Source organism: Capricornis sumatraensis, chromosome 14 (assembly GCF_032405125.1).
Source record: "Capricornis sumatraensis isolate serow.1 chromosome 14, serow.2, whole genome shotgun sequence".
Lineage (NCBI taxonomy): Eukaryota > Metazoa > Chordata > Mammalia > Artiodactyla > Bovidae > Capricornis > Capricornis sumatraensis.
In genome coordinates, this window is record NC_091082.1 from 68,488,026 (window position 1) to 68,507,849 (window position 19,824).

The following is a 19,824-nucleotide window of genomic DNA, read 5'->3' on the forward strand; positions in this document are numbered from 1 at the left end:
TTTGCATTTCTTTGGTACTTGGGTTTAATATTTCTCACATGGTAAGACTGTTCTCATTTTTCCTTTTCAAACCAAATTGTGATGAAAATTGTTGCTTTATTACTATCACTACAGAATAATGTAGCTTAATTTTAAAATTTATTTTTTGTGTGACAAACATAGCTAACATAAAATTTGCCATTTTAACCATTTTTTAGTGTGCCATTCAGTGGCATTTGATTTATTAACACTATTTACAACTAAGTTTCACTACTATCCACCTGCAGAACTACTTCATCCTCCTGTACTGAAACTCTCTATGCCTGTTAAACAGTGATTCCCTATTCCCCCCTTTCCAGCCCCTGGCAGCCCCCATTCTCCTTTCTGTCTCTGTGGTGAAGTGTCTGGTTCAGTGTCATTAGGTACATTCACAGTGTGCAGCTATCACCACTCCATTCATCTCCACAGCTATTTCATTATTCCAAACTAGAACTCTGTGCCCACTAAATAGTAGCTTTCATTCTCCCCTCTGCCATTGTGTTTCTATGAATTTCCCTATTCTAGGTACCTCATATAGATATGTAGTCATACGGTATTTGTTCTTTTGTGACCAAATGGCTTATTTTACTTAGCATAATGTTGTCAAAGTTCATGCATGTTGTAACATGTGTCAAAATGTCCTTTTTTAAGACTGAATAATATTTCATTATATGTATATACTAGTTTTGTTTATGCAGTCATTGTTGAAGGACATTTGAGTTGCTTCTCCCTTTTGGCTATTGTGAATAATGCTGCTATGAACATGGGAGTGCAGCATAATTTGTTTTTTACTTTTCCATTGTCTTTTGATCTTTAACCATGTTAAAAACCAAATTAAAAAAAATTTAGCTGCCATTAAAATGTGTACACAGTTCTTTTGTGCTTTTTTTTTTTTAACATAGCATGCATTTTTCTTTGCTGCTATTGAAGCATATCAAGATAAACAGTGCCCTAGACTTAGAATCATGAAGCCTGGGTTTATGTCCTATTTCTGCTATCACCACGATTCCTTAAGTTATCTAGCCTCATGGATCTCTAGTTACTGCATCAGCAAATTAAGCAGACAGCACCCACTTCATAAGGTGTTTAAGAGCAATAAGATAATGTGTGTGTTCAAATTACAAAAAGTTGTTTCTGTATTCAAGTTACTATTATCTATGTAATTTAGACAATTCTATTGCTGGTAATGGAGGTTGAAATTTTTTAAATTATAAAGTTATACATTGAATGTCATGTACAACTTTTGTTTCAACAGTCTCCTTAAGATACCCGCATAAGTAAAATTGTTTTGAATCAGAGAATAATTGTTCAGAGAATATGAACAGTTTTATAAATCTGGCTGTGTAGTTCTTACCGTAGAGTTTTTCAAAAGGATTATGTAGTTTAGTTGGCAGTTGATAACCTTTGTCTCTCACCTCTGAGTTTTATCTTTAAAAATGTGGTGGGGGTTACTTTTTTATAGGGATAGAGTAGTACTTCATTTTTGTTTAATATGTTTGTCTTTTTTCTTAACCATTTGACTTAAAAACTTTTTTTTAATAGCAAGTAGATGTTAATGGAAGAAATGTCACTTTCCTTATATAGAAGTGAAGAAAGACGTGCTTAAAAGTGCATTTTAAGATATTCTGGTTTGTGCTTTTCTTTATTTCACTGAAATCTAAGTGTTAGTTATCTCTTAGTAGCTTCTAATACTGGGAATCAGTTTTATAAGAAATTTACTTTACAGGGCTAGATTCACTCACTGGAAATATTCAGAACTCACTTGTTGATGAAGAAAAAGTACACTCTGGTTCAGAACGTGGCTCTCATCAAGGAAAGAAATCTGGGACCAGTAGCAAACTTTCTGTGAAAGATTATGAGCAGACTCTTGATACTGATAGCACTTTGGAAGAAATTTCTGGGCATTCTTTGAGGTAAAGTTACGCATATTTTATACTGGAATTTGTATTTCATTAAAGTTATATCATTGATGCTCATAAAATTCACTTAATAAATTTATGTATTTTTTATAGTTTTGTTCATAGCTTTAGTCTTTATATTATAGAATATACTCATCTCTCACCTAAACTATTGTAGCTACTGCTACAGGTATTCTTTGCCTCTAGCACAATCCACCCTTCTATTCCAAACAATTTTCACAGTTGTTTTCTTCACTCAGTCATTTGACCAAGCAGCTACTCTCCTTAGGATACCCTGGACCTCACAATTACCCCACAGATCAACGCTTAGAGCTTAACTTTATTTGAAGAGTTATCACTAGGCTACCAAAGACGATCTTACTTTCTTTACTTATGCAACTTTTCTGCTCAACTGTATTCTTCCACTCTTTAAACATAACCGCTTAGTACCCTTTTGGTATCATTGTTTATTTGTACCTCTGAACTTTTCACTTACGCTAAACCTATTAGACAATTAGATTTTGAAATCTCTTAAATTGATTGTGTAACGTGCACACTGTAATATCATATATTATGCACTTAGCCTGTTGCTTACAAATAACTATTGCTTCATGTACAATTCCTGCTCTGTCTCCATGACTTTTATCTGTTACACTGGTTTTGTTCTTCTGGAAATTTAAGCTCTGAGAAGGCATGGATTTATTTTTTTACTTTAAAACTATGTGCTTTTTCCAATATAGTGTTACATACAGACAGTCATTTTTAGTGCTTTCATGTTGCAGATAGTGCCATCATTCCTATGTCTAAAGTTGAATTTTAATTTCTTTGTCAATGATTTTGGAATTCAGAAAACTTTACCTTTCCTTAAGAGATACCTGATGATTTAACTGGCAAAATCTACAAAGTTAAACATTTCTAAACAAACTCCAGAGCCAAATAAGTTGATAAATGCCCCATACTATAGTCTAGACCCCCTACTTCCTCACCTATGGAGATTGACAGTGGATAAAACAGTTTAAGGATTTGATACAAAGGAGTCCAGTTTTTAAAAAAAAATTATTTAACTTATATTGTCTTATTTGGCTATAGACACTTGCTGTGTCCACATTCTTTTCCTTTGTTTCTTTTTTATATTTTAGAAAACTTATTAATATCATTGGAAACAGCTAGTCTAGGTAAGTCTCTGCAGAGCAAATATGAATTCATCTTGTAAATCCATATAGTGAGATTTATCTTATGAGTCAGTTCAGTTCAGTTTAGTTGCTCAGTCATATCGGACTCTTTGCAACCCCATGGACTGCAGCACGCCAGGCCTCCCTGTCCATCACCAACTCCTGGAGATTACTCAAACTCATGTCCATTGAGTCGGTGATGTCATCCAGCCATCTCATCCTCTGTCGTCCCCGTCTCCTCTCGCCTTCAATCTTTCCCAGCATCAGGGTCTTTTCAAATGAGTCAGCTCTTCGCATTAGGTGGCAAAGTAGTGGAGTTTCAGCAGTTGGAGTATTGAGCTTCAGCATCAGTTCTTCCAGTGAACATTCAGGACTGATTTCCTTTAAGATGGACTGGTTGGACCTCCTTGCAGTCCAAGGGACTCTCAAGAGTCTTCTCCACACCACAGTTCAAAAGCATCAATTCTTCAGTGCTCAGCTTTCTTTATAGTCCAACTCTCACATCCATACATGACTACTGGAAAAACCGTAGCCTTGACTAGATGGACCTTTTTTGGCAAAGTAATGTCTCTGCTTTTTAATATGCTGTCTAGGTTGGTCATAACTTTCCTTCCAAGGAGTAACCGTCTTTTAATTTCATGGCTGCAGTCACCATCTGCAGTGATTTTGGAGCCCCCAAAAATAAAGTCTGCCACTGTTTCCCTATCTATTTGCCATCAAGTGATGGGACTGGATGCCATGATCTTTGTTTTCTGAATGTTGAGCTTTAAGCCAACTTTTTCCCTATCCTCTTAGGAGTACTGTGTTTTAATATTGTGTTGGAATTCTTTCAGGGAAATGTATTAGGAAACAGAAGTAATGATAATTCTTTCTATGTTCCGTAAATTGTCAGACTGTTAAAAACAGTATTTCTCTAAACTTCAGAAAATTAAAGGTTACAGGAAGCTAGTGAGTGCCTTTAAAGACTACTTTTATTCAAATTTAAATGCTGGTATAAGAGAAATTTTTACCTTTGAAAACCATGTCATAGTTTTATTAAAGCTAAAAGTAAGCTTGATTTAGTATGTTGAAATATGCTAACTGCTAACATGCTTTATAGGATATTTGAGTCAGTAGATAAATCTTTAGTGCAAAGCAACGTGCTTCTTCTTATCAGAAACAGTACCTTTAATGAGCTTAATTTATCAAAGAGGGACTTGACCTGTGCCTTGTGTTGAATTAAATACTTTGAGTTGTTTAAAACTGCTATGAGAGGTTACTTCTTAGAAAATTCAGGAAAGAACTGTAGCATTAAAAAGTGGACAGAAACAAATGGACATATATAAAGTATTTAGAGATGGTTAGTATGAAACTAACCACAGTATGTGATTTTTTTGGTTAATAAAAGTAATAACAAAAGTAGTTTTTGTCATTTTAAATTTTTTAACACAAAATGATATTCTCTTTCAGAGACATATTTTAAGGTATTTTTATGAAATAGGCTTTACCTTGCTTTTTTTAAATGTTTGTAATTTTATTGCTATATAAGATTTTAGTATTCTAGAGAATTTTGCCTGCTACTAAAATAAGTGATTCATAGTAAATTACATTGTAGAGGAAGGAGTTTAGTCCCAATTTAATCAAAAGACTCCTTTTCCATATTATTTTGAGCAGGGCTTGTCCCTAGCTTGTTACCCTCTGTAAATCTAGCAATAAAAGGAGTGCTGTAGCAACTCTGTTACAATGAATAAATCAAAGCTTTTTAAAGCTAATGTTAAAAAGTTTTGCATGTTGTTCTTATTGTTTAGATGGTTTTTGAAGTAGATTTCCTGTCTCTAATGTCTTTATGAAACAAAACTTGTAGTGTCTCATCAGATAAGGGAAGATCTCAGAAAACTCCAACTTCTCCCATATCTCCAAGTTCTCAGAAACTGTTGCAGTTTGACCTTCCAGGAACTTCATTAGAAAGATCTAAATCCTCAATAGTAGTGACTCCAACAGGGTTTAAGCCTAATGCAACTTTTGCTGATGTGAATCTGGCTGCCAGCAGAACGACGACAGAGATGGCGTCAACACCAGGCAAGTAGATCCATGCAGCTGTAATTTTAAAAATTGGATGTGAGTTTATTTCTAAAAATTTATTTCAGTTAAACCATAGAAGAATGTTACTTCAAGTGAATGCAATTACTATTTGAAGTATTAAACAAAAATTGTGCCAGAAAATAAATATTGAAAAGCATGAGAGATTCAGTAGTGGTGACTTTTCCCATCTAGCCAGCATCAGTAAAAAGACACTTGAAAAATGTGTTCTGTGTATGTATTATGTACGCTGGCATGGCTTATACGTACCTTCACATGCATACACACAAAAAGTAGCTAGTAGAATGCTGTGTACTAAAACGTCACTGTCTTTCCTACAAAGCATAGCAGACTTGTTTTTGGACCTTAAAATAAGAAATGAATTTTAGAAATCAGATGTAATTTCACATGAACTTTTATATATGACAATTATATGCCTTCCAGGTTCTAAGCGCTTTTCTCCTGCTGGCCTCCAGCATCGGATGGCAGCAGAACTCAGTTACTTGAGTGCCATTGAGGAGTCGGTGCGTCAGCTGTCAGATGTAGAAAGAGTTAGAGGAGTTTCACTTGCTCAACAGGAGAGCGTGTCTCTGGCTCAGATCATAAAGGTATTTGTGGAATTTTCTTTAGCTTTCTGTGTTTTTTTTCTCTTTTCTTTGCTATTTAAAATGATCTTAATGTTGAGTTAAAAAAGAAAACACAAAACTTTAAACTGCTAAGTAGAAAAAATAGTCTTGTCACACAGTACCTATAAATAATCTTGAGAAAAACTGTCATATTCTAAAAAGATAATTAAACATGCAGTATTTGGCAACAGAACAGTAAAAGTCATTCTCCTTTAAATACTTCATTTTCCACATTCTTTACCTTTTTTTGTTACAGTGTGAAAATTGGCTTATCAAAATTTTTCAATATTTTCTCTTTTTGTGTGAGAAAAGTCAGAAATGACTTTGGTTTTGTTTTGTTTTTTTAATACTTTATTTGTACTGAAAAGTTTCTGAGATCTAAGTGCTTGGTAGTACCAGGATAATAGGACTTTTCCTTAAGGAAGCTAACAAAAATCTTAGTGTTCCTTGGTGGAGATGCTATTGGTATCTTTAAAAAAAAAAAAAAAACAGGTAACATTTGCATATAATAAAATACACAGATTTTAAGTGTATAACTTGATGAATTTTGAGCGTGTAACAACCACCTTAATCAAAATGTATTACACTTTTATCACTCCAGAAGGTTCACCCAGGCCTTTTCAGTTAATCTCACCACCCAGAGGCCATTAGTATTCTGATTCATATCACCATAGTTTATTTCTGCCAGTTCTAGAACTTCATAAAAATGGAAGTATACTTTGTAATGTGTTGTGTTTATTTTATGCAGCATAACATTTTTAAGATTGATCCATTTTGTTGCATCTGTGGTGCTTTTGGTTTTTTTGCTGAGTAACATTCCACTGATGATTATATCACAATTCATTTATCCATTCTCTTTTTGGTGTACATTTGTATTATTTCCAGCTTTTGGCTATCATAAATATTCCTGCTGTGAAATTTTTTTTCCAATTCTCTGTGTACAATACAAAATTTTATTTTTCTTGCTTAAATACCTAGGATTGTAATTGCTTGGGTTAAGTATATATTTATGAGAAGATGCCATTCTTTTTCCAAAATAATTGTGACATCTTATACTCTGATGGCAGTATATGAGAATTCTAGTTGTATTGTTTCTTTGCTGTTATTATGTATTCTAGTCATTCTAGTGAGGGTGAGGTAGTATCTCATTGTGGTTTTTAATTAGCACTTTTTTTATGACTGATAAAATTGATCTTTTGGTATATTTATGGTTAATCTTGTATCTTCTTTTGTGAATATGTGAGCAAACCATTTGCCTCTTTCATAATTGGGACATTTGTCTTTTAATTATTGAGTTGTAGGAGTTCTTTATATGTTCTAGAAAAAATCCTTTTCAGATATATCTCAAATATTGCTTTCCATCCTAGACTTGGGGCTTCCCTGATAGTTCAGTTGGTAAAGAAACCGCCTGCAGTGCAGAAGATCGCAATTTGATTCTTGGGTCACAAAGATCCACTGGAGAAGGGATAGACAACCCACTCCAGTATTCTTGGGCTTCCCTTGTGGCTCAGCTGGTAAAGAATCTGCCTGCAATGCAGGAGACCTGGGTTTGGTCCCTGGGTTGGGAAGACCCCCTGGAGAAGGGAAAGGCTGCCCACTCCAGTATTCTGGCCTGGAGAATTCCATAGGCTCTATAGTCCATGGGGTCACAAAGAGTTGGACATGACTGAGTGACTTTCACTTTCACTCACATCCTAGCCTTGCCTTTTCATTGTTTTAAACTGTTTCTTGAAGAGCAGAAGATTTTAATTTTGATGAAGTCTAGTTTTTAATTTTTTTCTTTTATGGGTAGTGCTCTTTGTATTCTAAGAAATCTTTGTTTACCCTAAGATATTAAGATACTCAAAGATATCCTTTTATATTTTTCCCCAAAACTTTATAGTTTTGCCTTTATATTTAAGTGTGTGAGCTATTTCAAGTTAATTAAGAATTGTGAGAAATGGGTCAAAGTTAATCCTTTCCCTCCTGATGTTTGGTTGTACTAGCACCATTTTCTTAAATTACCTTGACACCTTTATCAACAATTAAGTAATCATATATGTGCTGGTCTGCTTTTGCATTCTGTTCTTTTCCATTGACCTATTTGTCTAGTACCATACTATTTTACAGTAACTTCAGAGTGAGTCTGTTTTCTTCTTTCATTTTTCAGTTAAAAGTTTTTTATTGGAATATAGCTGATTTACAATGTTCTGTTTCAGGTGTATAGCAAAGTGAATCAGTTATACATGTGCATATATCTACTCTTTTTTAGGTTCTTTTCCCGTTTAAGCCATTACAGTTTATTGAGCAAAGTTCCCTGCACTATGCAGTGGGTCTTTATTAGTTATTTAATTATCTATTTTATATATAGTAGTGTGTATATGGTAATCCCAGTCTCCAAATTTATCCCTCCCTCCCATAGTGGGTCTTAAAATCAGGCTGTAGTTACTCTAGTTTTGTTCTTTCCCAAGATGATTTCAGCTTTTCTTTTTCTATCTAACTTCTAGAGTCAGTTTGTCAGTTTCTACCAAAATTTTTTAAAAGCCTGGTATAATTTTGATTTGAATGACATTGAATCTGCAGATCAGTTTGAGAAGAATTCACATCTTAACAGTATTGAATCTTCTAGTTCATGAACATAATATCTTTCTCTGTTTGTTTAGGTTTTTTAGATATTTTTCTCAACTGTAATTTTCAGTGTAGAGATGTTACACTTTTTAAAAGTTATTCTTAAATTTATGTCTTTTTGACGATAAATCTTTTTTTTTCAATTTCATTTTCTAGTTCATCTTAAAATATCTAGATAGTTTCTTTGAGTGGAACTATTCAGCCTTCCTTCACTCCTCCCAATAAATAACAACAGTGCTATGCATTCATTGTGACAATAAAAGCTCTCCAGACACTTCCAAATGCTCACGGGTGGGCAGTGGAGGAGCCAATTCCAACTTTGTTAGAAATCACTGGATTGAGAATTGGGCCTTTTGCAGCTACCCTCTTTTCCTTGAAATCTAAACCACTGATACTATGTACTATTTTAGGGATTTGTTATAACTGGGTTTCCGCATATGGCCAGGGCATTGTATGACTTCATATATAAACTTACCACCTTTAGAGAACCTATATTATTTAGCACCATTCTAGAAGAGATGATAATATATAAATTTATAGATAACATCACATGGAATAATTGTAAGAACATGTTAAAAAGGAGACCTTTGGGGTTGACATTTTAATGAAGCTGGTCCTTCAAAATCAAGGGAGTCATAAAATTGTGACTTATGAAGCATTATTTTTATTTTGACATGTAGGATGATTTAATGTCCTCCAAAGAGCTGCCTGTAGCTTTTGTTTTAAACCAGCTTTTTGGTATCAGTTCTTAGTTCTGTATGCCTTGGAAATTTTTTTCTGTTATATTATTTGACACACATTAAGTGGTCACTAAATACTTTAGATAAATAATAAATGGTTGATGTCTGTGCTATTTACTCTCTTTCCTTTAGGCTCTCATGGGTTCCTTCAAAAGATTTGTGTTAGGAAAACAGCTTTCCATTTAATATAATTTCTGCATTAAAATAGTTTAGTGTCCTAGAATTAATAGTTGATCATTTCTTTCTGAAGGCACAGCAACAACGCCATGAAAGAGACTTGGCCCTTTTGAAGTTGAAGGCTGAACAAGAGGCTCTGGAATGTCAGAGACAATTAGAAGAAACCCGAAGCAAAGCAGCTCAGGTAGCTTCTTTTGCAAATTTCTATCCTTGAAATCACTTTAGATTTCTTTTAATTTTATAGGAGGAAAAAGGAAAGATGTAAATAATAATGTTTTAGTACATTATCCCATGAGTTAATTTTATGCCATTTGACTCTAATAGCTGCCTTGTGAAATTTCTAAGTAGTCAGGTCAAGATTTATCCTCAATTTAGAGAAATGGAAACTGAAGTACATGGTAGTTACTTGTCTACAGACACATCAACTTGTAAACAGTGGAGTTAAGACTTAGACTACAGCAGTGATTTTAAGATTCCAGATTTTAAACTCTAAATTTTAAGATGTGAAATCCAGATAGTAGTCAAAGTTTGTTCTCCCCCCACACACAAGGCAGTTGATCCATGAAACTGATTTACATGTTAAAACTAATTTGGATAGGATGAGATTAGACATAAAGTAAGTTATCTTTCCCCCACTTTTATTAACAGGTCCATGCGGAATCATTACAGCAGGTGGTAAAGTCACAACGGGATATGACTGAAGTCCTGCAGGAGGCAACATGTAAAATAGCCACTCAGCAAACAGAGACTGCTCGCCTGACAACAAATGCAGCACGCCAGATCTGCGAGGTAAGAGCCACTGACAGCACTTTTCCTTTAGGTCTTTATAGTCAGCCTGAGTACCTTTGGTTTTAGCAGTAATGGGTCTCTAACATCTAGTAAATGCATGCTTTTAATAAGTAACTTTCAGCGAGGGCCATACCCTATTGAAATTATTGTAATTTGTTGTTAGGTGAATGATACAGGGGCAAAAGATGCAAAAGAACTCTATATTTTTTCCCCCGAGTAATCTTTTTAAAAAGATTGTATAATGTATACTAATATATATTTACAATAATGTGTGTATATATATATTTTTTACAATAATATGTATCCCTTTTAAGTATACAGTTTTATGATTTTTGACAAATACATAGGTATAGGCATCTATGTGTATTTCTTGTTTATTTATTTATGACTGTGCTGGGTCTTTGTTACCCTGTGCGGGCTTCTCTCTAGTTGCAGTGGGCAGGAGCTACTCTATAGTTGGGTTGCGTGGGCTTTTCATTGCAGTGGCTTCTCTTGTTGCTGAGCACAGGCTCCAGGTGCACAGGCCTCACTAGTTGTGGCACATGGATTCAGTAGTTGTGACTCCTGGGCTGGAGAACACAGGCTCCGTAGTTGTGGCACACAGGTTTAGTTGCTCCACAGCATGTGGGATCTTCCTGGACCAAGGATCGAACCTGTGTCTCTTGCATTGGCAGGCACATTCTTTACCACCAAGCCCCAGGGAAGTCCTAGGTATATTTCTTTATCATATCTTTCTATCCCTATAAACACCACTATAATCAAGAATTATCCAGTAGTCTTAAAAGTTCCCTCATGCTACTTTGCAGTCAGTCCCCAATCTCAGTCCCAGGGAGCCCCACATCTGTTTTGTATGTAGATGTTTCATTGTTATCCAGAGTGATATTAGTGTCTTTTTTTTTCCCCCTTAATTGTACCAAGTATAAAGCCAGAAATAGTTTTACTGCTGTCTCTGTATAGGATATCATGATCTATACTATAAAGTTTCAGTTAATTTTAGCAGTTACTATTTAGGAATGTTTGTGAAATGATTTTATTAAAAAGCCGTGAACCTGCTATATGCTGAGTACATGGGGTTGTGGAAATAAGTATAGAGTCTCTTCACTCAAGAAATTTTAGGTTACAATTAACAAAGATTTTTAAAACACTTCAGTTTGTCAAAGCAATGATGGAATTAACACCAAATGAATAATATATGGCAAAAAAATTACTTTGTTGACAAAGTATTGTCTCTGCTTTTTAATATGCTGTCTAGGTTGGTCATAACTTTCCTTCCAAGGAGTAAACGTCTTTTAATTTCATGGCTGCAGTCACCATCTGCAGTGATTTTGGAGCCCACAAAAATAAAATCAACCACTGTTTCCCCATCTATTTACCATCAGGGTTTTCTCTGATGAATTGGTTCTTCCCATCAGGTGGCTAAAGTATTGGAGCTTCAGCATCAGTCCTTCCAGTGAATATTCAGGACTGATTTTCTTTAGATTGACTGATTTGATCTCCTTGCAGTCCAAGGGACTGTCAAGGGGCTTGTCCAAACCATCATTCGGAAGCATCAATACTTCAGCACTCAGCCTTCTTGGTGGTTCAACTCTCACATCTGTACATGACTGCTGAGAAAACCATAGCTTAGACTAGACAGACCTTTGTTGGCAAAGTAATGTATCTGCTTTTTGATATGCTGTCTAGATTTATCATAGCTTTCCATCCAGGGAGCAAGCGTCTTTTAATTTCATGACTGCAGTCACCAACAGAAGTGATTTCAGAGCCCCTCAAAACAAAGTCTCTCACAGTTTCCATTGTTTCCCTATCTATTTGCCATGAAGTCATGGGACCAGATGCCATGATCTTAGTTTCTTGAATGTTGGGTCTTAAGCCAACTTTTTCAGTCTCCTCTTTAGCTTTCATCAAGAGGCTCTTTAGTTCCTCTTCACTTTCTGCCATAATAGTAGTGCCATCTGCATATCTGAGGTTATTGATATTTCCCCCGGCAGTCTTGATTTCAGCTTGTGCTTTATTCATCCCAGCATTTTGCATGATATATTCTACATAAGTTAAATAAGCAGGGTGACAGTATACAGCCTTCATGTACTCCTTTCCCAGTTTGGAACCAGTTTGTTGTTCCATGTCCAGTTCTAACTGTTGCTTCTTGACCTGGATGTCGATTTCTCAGGGGGCAGGTCAGGTGGTTTGGTATTCCCATCTCTTTAAGGATTTTCCACAGTTTGGCTTTGGTGTAGTCAATAAAGCAGAAATAGATGTTTTTCTGGAACTCTGTCAGTTTTTGATGATCCAGTGGATGTTGGCAATTTGATCTCTGATTCCTCTGCTTTTTCAAATTCCAGCTTGAACATCTGGAAGTTTTCAGTTCATGTACTTTTGAAGCCTAGCTTGGAGAATTATGAGCATTACTTTGGTAGTGTGTGAGATGAGTGCTGTTGTGGGGTAGTTTGAACATTCTTTGGTATTGGCTTACTTTGGGATTGGAATGAAAACTGACCTTTTCCAGTCCTGTGGCCTCTGCTGAGTTTTCCAGATTTGCTGATATATTGAATGCAGCACTTTCACAGCATCATCTTTTAGGATTTGAAATTGCTCAGCAGGAATTCCATCACCTCCACTAGCTTTGTTCATAGTGATGCTTCCTAAGGGCCACTTGACTTCAGGATGTCTGGCTCTAGATGAGAGATCACACCATTGTGGTTATCTGGGTCATTAAGATCTTCTGTGTATTCTTGCCACATTTTCTTAATATCTTCTGCTTTTAATTTTTTTTTTGGTTTACTGTGGCCTATTTTAGACTTGAAGACTTTCTGCTTAATAATTCATAGATTGTTATAGTTAGATGAAACCTTAGAAATCCTGTGGTCTACCTCTGTTTATTTTATAAAGACGTGAAACTTCAAGAATCTAAATGACTTGCCCACAATATGTTACCTATTATGGTAGAATTTGCTTGCTTTCAATACAGTGATCTTTCCAAGACACTCTACTCTCTCATTTTTTCTGTGACATTACCTTTTTGCATCTTCTTTACCTTCTGTCTGTTCATATTTAGATGGCGGAGTTGACTCGAACTCATATCTCAGATGCCATCACTGCTTCAGGAGCTCCCCTAGCAGCACTATATGATCACCAGCGGCAGCATGCTCCAGACTTTGTGAAACAACTAAGGACAAGAGCTGAAACAGATAGGTTAATATCCAATCATTCAGCAAATATGTAATGAATATCTGTTATGTCCCAAGCACTGTTGTGGGTACTGAAGATATAGTTATGTAGTCTAGTGGGGAAGAGAGACATTAATCAAATGTTCCTTTAGGTGATTAAGCACAAATTAACATAAGTATTATGAAAGAAAGGAATATTTGTTTTTGAGATATACAGCAAAGGAGTTTGAATAACATGGAAGTCAGAGAAGATTTTCCTGAGGAAGTAAAGCTAATGGTGACATCTAGTGGATGAAAAGGAATCAGTGCTATAAAGGAGGTAAGAAATAGGCAGGTCAGTGCATGCAGAGGTGGAAAAGAAAGTGAAAGAACACCAAAGAGCCTGGAGGCAGAGGGCAAAAGGAGAAAGGTAAGAGGTGATGCAGGAGTCAGATCGTGGGAGAACTTGGCAGATCCTCTGGATTTTGGAGTTTATTTTAGGAGCAATGAAAAGTCGCTAGAGAGTTTTTTAGGCAGTGCTGGGTGATGTCATCATGTCTGTGTGTATTTATTTTTTACATCAACTCTGTCTCTAGTTCATAGATTTTTAGTCTATTCACATTCATTGTACTTGAGGTGATTTGTGTTTATTTTGCATAATAAATAGATATTCTTTAATGTGTTATATACTTTTCTATGAACAAGTACCTTTCTCAAATAGTTTGTAACCTGTATTTCATAATTTCTATTCAAGATTTTGTCTCATATTAATATTAAACAATATTTAAAATCTTTCTATTATTTGAGACTCTAAATGTTTTAATCAGTTTTTCTTTTCTTTGTAGGAAAAGTCAGTCTGGTTCACTTTCTCAGAGTAAAGAAGGAACCCTTGACTCTAAGCATCAGAAATTTTCCCCTTCATATGATAGTTATTCTGAGTCTTCAAGACACAAGAATCGTGATAGAAGGTGAAGAGAGTTTGATTTAGTAAAGTTTGACAAATGACTTAGACATTGCTTTTTTAAAATTCCTTTGTCTTATTTCTTTAAATGAAATAGTGTTTTCCCTTCTGTTTTGGCTTCCCTGATTTTTAGCCCGTTTACGAAATAATTGTTCCATGTAATAATATAGCTACCATTCCTTGACAATCTACTGTACAAGTACTGTAAGAATTGTTTTTCCTGCGTTTAATCTTCACAACCTTCCAAGACAGATATTATAATTGTTTTATAGGTAAGGGAACTAAGGATCATGGAGATGTTAAGAAACTTACCTACAATCACATAGCTAGTAGCACATCAAAAAATTGAACCATGATGTATCTGACTTGAGAGTACACTGCTTTGCTGATATCCATATTTTTTGACATTACTGTATGTACTAATTTTTATCATTATGAAAGAAGATTGAATACTTTGTCATTGATACTTGATACTTGGTAACATCTGTAATTTTCAGTTATGGATCTGTCCTTGGATTAAAAAGTTTTAGAGGCTACTTTCCATCATTCCTAGAGATAGGATACCCATGTTATCAAAGTATACTAAAACCTCAATTTAAAATATTAAATCATGAGACTGAAAAATATGAAAATTAATGGGGGATAAGTACCAACAGTTATTAAGTACTTACTCTGTGTCTGGAACTATGTGACTTTCATTTAACCTTCACTGACAATTTAGGCCATCCCCTGAGTTCCTGCAGTGGTCTCCTAATAGGTTTCCCTGTCCTTTAACCTTTCCCTACTCTTATTCATTAACCACATGGAAACCAGAGTGATTGTTTGAAAGTTTGCAGCCAATTGGTTATTTACCTCTTTGAAACATCAGTGTTTCCTCAGAGCCGCTTAGTATAGCGTGGAAGTCCCTTTGTTATTAAGCCTTTAGTCCATCTCCAGCTCTGTCACTTGGCATTTCCCCTCTTACCATATTTTACTAGTTCTAACTACTTCATTTCTCTAAGAGCCTTGCTCTCTTTGTCTCCTATGCCATTATATGCTGTCCCTTCTTTCTAGACCCTCCGTACTCCATTCTATTTACTGTAGTTTTACTTCCCTTTTAAGAATCAGTATTAGCCCATCTGCTTTAGAGATCCCTTCAGTGTTCACCCACAGCAATCCAAGTGTAACTGTTACAGCCATTACCAGCTTCTATATTCTTACTCCTTTACTTACTACTTGCAGACTAAACTTAGAGCTCTTTGAGGACTTCATTTTCATCACCCCTGCAATGAAGCCCTATACCCATTAGCAGTCAGCTCGTATGTCCCTTCTTTCCCAGCTTCTGGCAACAACTCATCTACTCTTTGTTTTCTATGGATTTTTGTCTATTTTGGATATTTCATATGAATAGCGCCATTCAGTAGGTGGCTCTTTGGAACTGGCTTCTTTGACTTAGCATAACGTTTTCAGAGTTCATCTATCATGTATCAGTACTTTTTTCCTTTATATAGCCAGATAATCTGTTGCATGGATGTCCCACATTTATCCATCAGTTGATGGACTTTAGGATTTTTTTCATTTTTTTTTTTGCCCTTGTGAATGGTGCCACTGTGTACTGATTCATTCATGTACAAATTCTTGTGTGGATCTATTTCATTTCTTTTGGGTATATACTTAGGAATTGTAACTCTGTTTAACATCTTGATGATATGCCAAACTGTTTTCCAAAATAGCTGTTGCATTTTACATTTTCACCAGGAATATAAAGATTTTCCACATCCTTACTAACACTTCTTGATAGGCTAATGAAGACTGTGTCATTCCTGTATCCCTAGAGCTTAGCAATATGCCAAGTACATAGGTAGGCAGTCTACTACATGTTTATTGAGTGAATGATTGGCGCATAACTGCTAAGTAGAAGAATTGAGATTAACCGCATACCCTACTGATTCCAAAGCGCTTGTGGTCTCTTGCATTCTTTTACCTTATAGCTTTATTATACAGTTTATCCTTTTAAATACGTTTATTAAGTCAGACAAATAATTATGTAATATTCTGATAAGTACCATCATAGAAATCTGCACACACAGTATGAACACAGAAAAAGAAGTGACCAAACCCTCCTTGAGAGTAGAGAAGGGGTCTCCAAACAGTTTGCAGAAATGCTACTTCAACTGAGTCTTGAATTCATTAAGCACAGAGGAAAGGTAGGGCGTGTCACAAGAGGGAAATAGCTTATTCAGGGGACCTTAAAACTTGGCTCATGGTTGGCTCCGTATTTGTATTTAGTGAATAGATAAATTAAGGAAAGCAAAGAGGGATGAAGGAAAATACTAAACTTTAAAACAAGTTCGCTAAGCATTTGGAAACCCGAGGCTTAAAGTAAGGAGAAGGGCAGAGCTAATGATACAGATTTGAGGCTTACTCCAGATGATAGCAGTAGAAATTATAGATATGCATAAGATTGTCTAAGGAGAGTATATAGCATAAGGGAGAAAGAAACCAAAACCCTAAGAAGCACAATCATTTTAAGAAAAGATAGAAAAATTAAAAGGAAGTGAAAGAAATACAGGAAACTTGCTTGGGAGGTAGGGAGAGAAGCAGGTGGGAGTAGAGTCAGGGAATATAAGAAAGGAGAGCCCTTTTATCATTTAATTTTGTTATAATTTCAAGCTTACAAAAGCATTGCAAGAATAATACAAGTTTCCCAAATATCTTTCCTCCAGATTACTCTAGTGTGTTAACATTTTACTACATTTGCTTAGCAAGCTTTTAAAGGAAGGAGATAAGAGATTCATATCACCTGATGTAGAAAAAGAAATTATCTATTGGATGTGACAGTTAGAATTTAGGTAGAGTTTACAAGAACAGTTCCAGTAGAACAGGTGGGAAATGAGGCAGGCTTCAATAAATTATGAGGTTGATGAAAAGTAAGGAAGTGAAAACAGCAAGTAGAAGCCCCCTTTCCCAGTAGATTGATTGATTTTAAAATGAAAGGCAAAAAGGGAATGAGAGCCTGAGAATAGTGATTCCCCATCATTACTATTTAAAAGTGAAACCTTCTCTTCTGCTACTCATCTTTTCTAAAATAGTTTCTTCTCAGACTTATGTCTAAGTGGCATTTTTATGTTTTATATCTTTAATTGTTTCAAATCTTGATCATAAGGCACATTTCCTTGGTCAAATAAGTTACTTTGAAATTATATCCGTATTTTGTTGCCTTAATTTTTTTTCTCATTTGTTTCCATAATATGCCTACACAGGAGTAGTAGTGGTAGCAGCCGTCAAGAAAGTCCTTCAGTTCCATCTTCTAAGGAAAATGAGAAGAAACATCGTGGTGAAAAGATGGAGAGTTCTATTGATGAACAGGTTCAGACTGCTGCTGATGATTCTTTTCGAAGTGATAGTGTACCATCTCTTCCTGATGAAAAAGGTAACTTTGTTTGCACATATATGTGTAATTACTTATGTGGGGAGGCTTCTAGAACCCTTTGAGATATTTGTGACTGAGCTAATTAATATAGTTAGAACATGGTGATATTACAGACAGGTTTCATGTTTGATATTAAATGTGTTCAGGTAAAACTGTTTCAAATGCACCATGCCAGTAACCTTGCTAATATTTTACATGATTGTGTGTCATGATCCTAAAGGCAGGCAAAACTAAATCTAGGAAAATGTGCATGTGAATGGAAAATATATATTCAATACTGGAAAAAATTACTTTTCTCCTATTGTAGGTATGTAACATGGCCATAAGAAGGAAAATACATTATTAGACCTTTAAATTTTAAACAATGTAGTAAGGATACAATTTCTTATAAATGATGATGCCATCAGATATATTAATTAGAATAAATTCATTACTTAACTCCTCCTGGATCATAAACTAAACATGTACACCTGTCAAATCATGAATAGTAAATAATACAGCAAAGAAAATAAAATTTGGCAACAAATGGCACCTTTAATACATTAAGTCAACAAATTAACAGCCTCCATTTTTAGATATGCTCTTAAATAACTTCATTAAGCAGTGTTTTTGATTGATAGTCTAAAACTCTGTTCAAAGCAGGATGGGCAAGACAGTCTTTGGAAAGTAAGAAGAAAACATTTAAATTTATTCATCCTTTAAATATATATTTTTGTAAATTTTATAGTGAGTATAAAATAGGGGTGCAGGCTAAGTCACTTCAGTTGTGTCTGACTCTTTGCATCCCTGTGGACCATACCCTGAGGGGCTTCTATGTCCATGGGATTCTCCAGGCAAGAATACTGGAATGGGTTGCCATTTCCTCCTCTAGGGGATCTTCCCAACCCAGGGATCAAAACCAGTGTATCTTGCATGTCTCCTGCATTGGCAGGTGGGTTCTTTACCACTGGGAAGCCCTAATATAGGGGTATAGTAGTCTATAGTTATGGCAGCCCTAGCTGATTAATACAGATGTTGGTACCTAGAAGTGAGGTGCTGCTATACTTTATAAGTGTGAAAGTGGCTTTGAAACTGGATAATGAGTAAAGGATAGAACAGTTTTGAGGTTCATGCAAAAAAAAAGCTTACATTGCCCTGCAGATATTATTGGTAGGAATGTATATATATTAAAGGTGGTTCTGATGGAGTCTGATAAAGGTGGAAATAAGGAACATCTTGGGCTTCCCTGATGACTCACTGGTAAAGAACCCACCTGCCAATGTTGGTGGCGTGGGTTCAATTCCTGGGTCAGGAAGATCCCTTGGAGAAGGAAATGGGAACCCATACCAGTATTCTTGCCTGTGAAATCCCATGGACAGAGGATCCTGGCAGGCTACAGTCCATGGGGTCGCAAAAGAGTTGGACACCACTTAGTGATTAAACAACAACAAGGAATGTGTTATTGGAAGAAAGACAGTCTTTGGTATAAAGTGGCAAAGAAGTTAATTGAATTTGTTCTAGTGTTTGTGGAAGTTCAGTTCAGTTCAGTTCAGTCACTCAGTTGTGTCCGACTCTTTGCGACCCCATGGACTGTAGCACGCCAGGCCTCCCTATCCATCACCAAGTCCCGGAGCCTACTCAAACTCAGGTCCATCGAGTCAGTGATGTCATCCAACCATTTCATCCTCTGTTTCCCCTTCTCTTCCTGCCTTCAATATTTCCCAACATCAGGGTCTTTTCCAGTGAGTCAGTTCTTTGCATCAGGTGGCCAAAGTATTGGAGTTTCAGCTTCAGCATCTGTCCTTCCAGTGAATATTCAGGGATGATTTCCTTTAGGATTGACAGGTTTGATCTCCTTGCAGTCCAAGGGACTCTCAAGAGTTTTCTCCAACACCATAGTTTAAAAGCAGCAATTCTTCGGTGCTCAGCTTTCTTCTTGTCCCGCTCTCACATCCATAAATGACTACCCAAAGAACCATAACATTGACTAGACAGACCTTTGTTGGTAAAGTAATGTCTCTGCTTTTCAGTATGCTGCCTAGGTTGGTCACAGCTTTTCTTCCAAGGAGTAAGTGTCTTTTAATTTCATGGCTGCAGTCACCATCTGCAGTGATTTTGGAGCCCAGAAAAATAAAGTCTGACACTGTTTCCACTGTTTCCCCATCTATTTGCCATGAAGTGATGGGACCAGATGCCATGGTCTTCGTTTTCTGAATGTTGAGCTTTAAGCCAACTTTTTTGCTC

The 19,824-nt window shown here is 35.8% G+C and overlaps 1 protein-coding gene across 1 annotated transcript in view; it reads left to right on the forward strand.

Annotated features, from left to right (window-relative positions):
• The window catches only part of CEP350 (centrosomal protein 350), a 125,384-nt gene that overhangs the window by 44,321 nt on the left and 61,239 nt on the right, over nt 1–19,824 (forward strand). The window contains exons 14-21 of the mRNA XM_068986345.1: nt 1,745–1,931; nt 4,932–5,146; nt 5,591–5,754; nt 9,370–9,480; nt 9,945–10,085; nt 13,138–13,274; nt 14,074–14,196; nt 17,432–17,601. Coding sequence (XP_068842446.1) covers nt 1,745–1,931; nt 4,932–5,146; nt 5,591–5,754; nt 9,370–9,480; nt 9,945–10,085; nt 13,138–13,274; nt 14,074–14,196; nt 17,432–17,601 — 1,248 coding nt within the window. The remainder of the gene's footprint in view (nt 1–1,744; nt 1,932–4,931; nt 5,147–5,590; nt 5,755–9,369; nt 9,481–9,944; nt 10,086–13,137; nt 13,275–14,073; nt 14,197–17,431; nt 17,602–19,824) is intronic.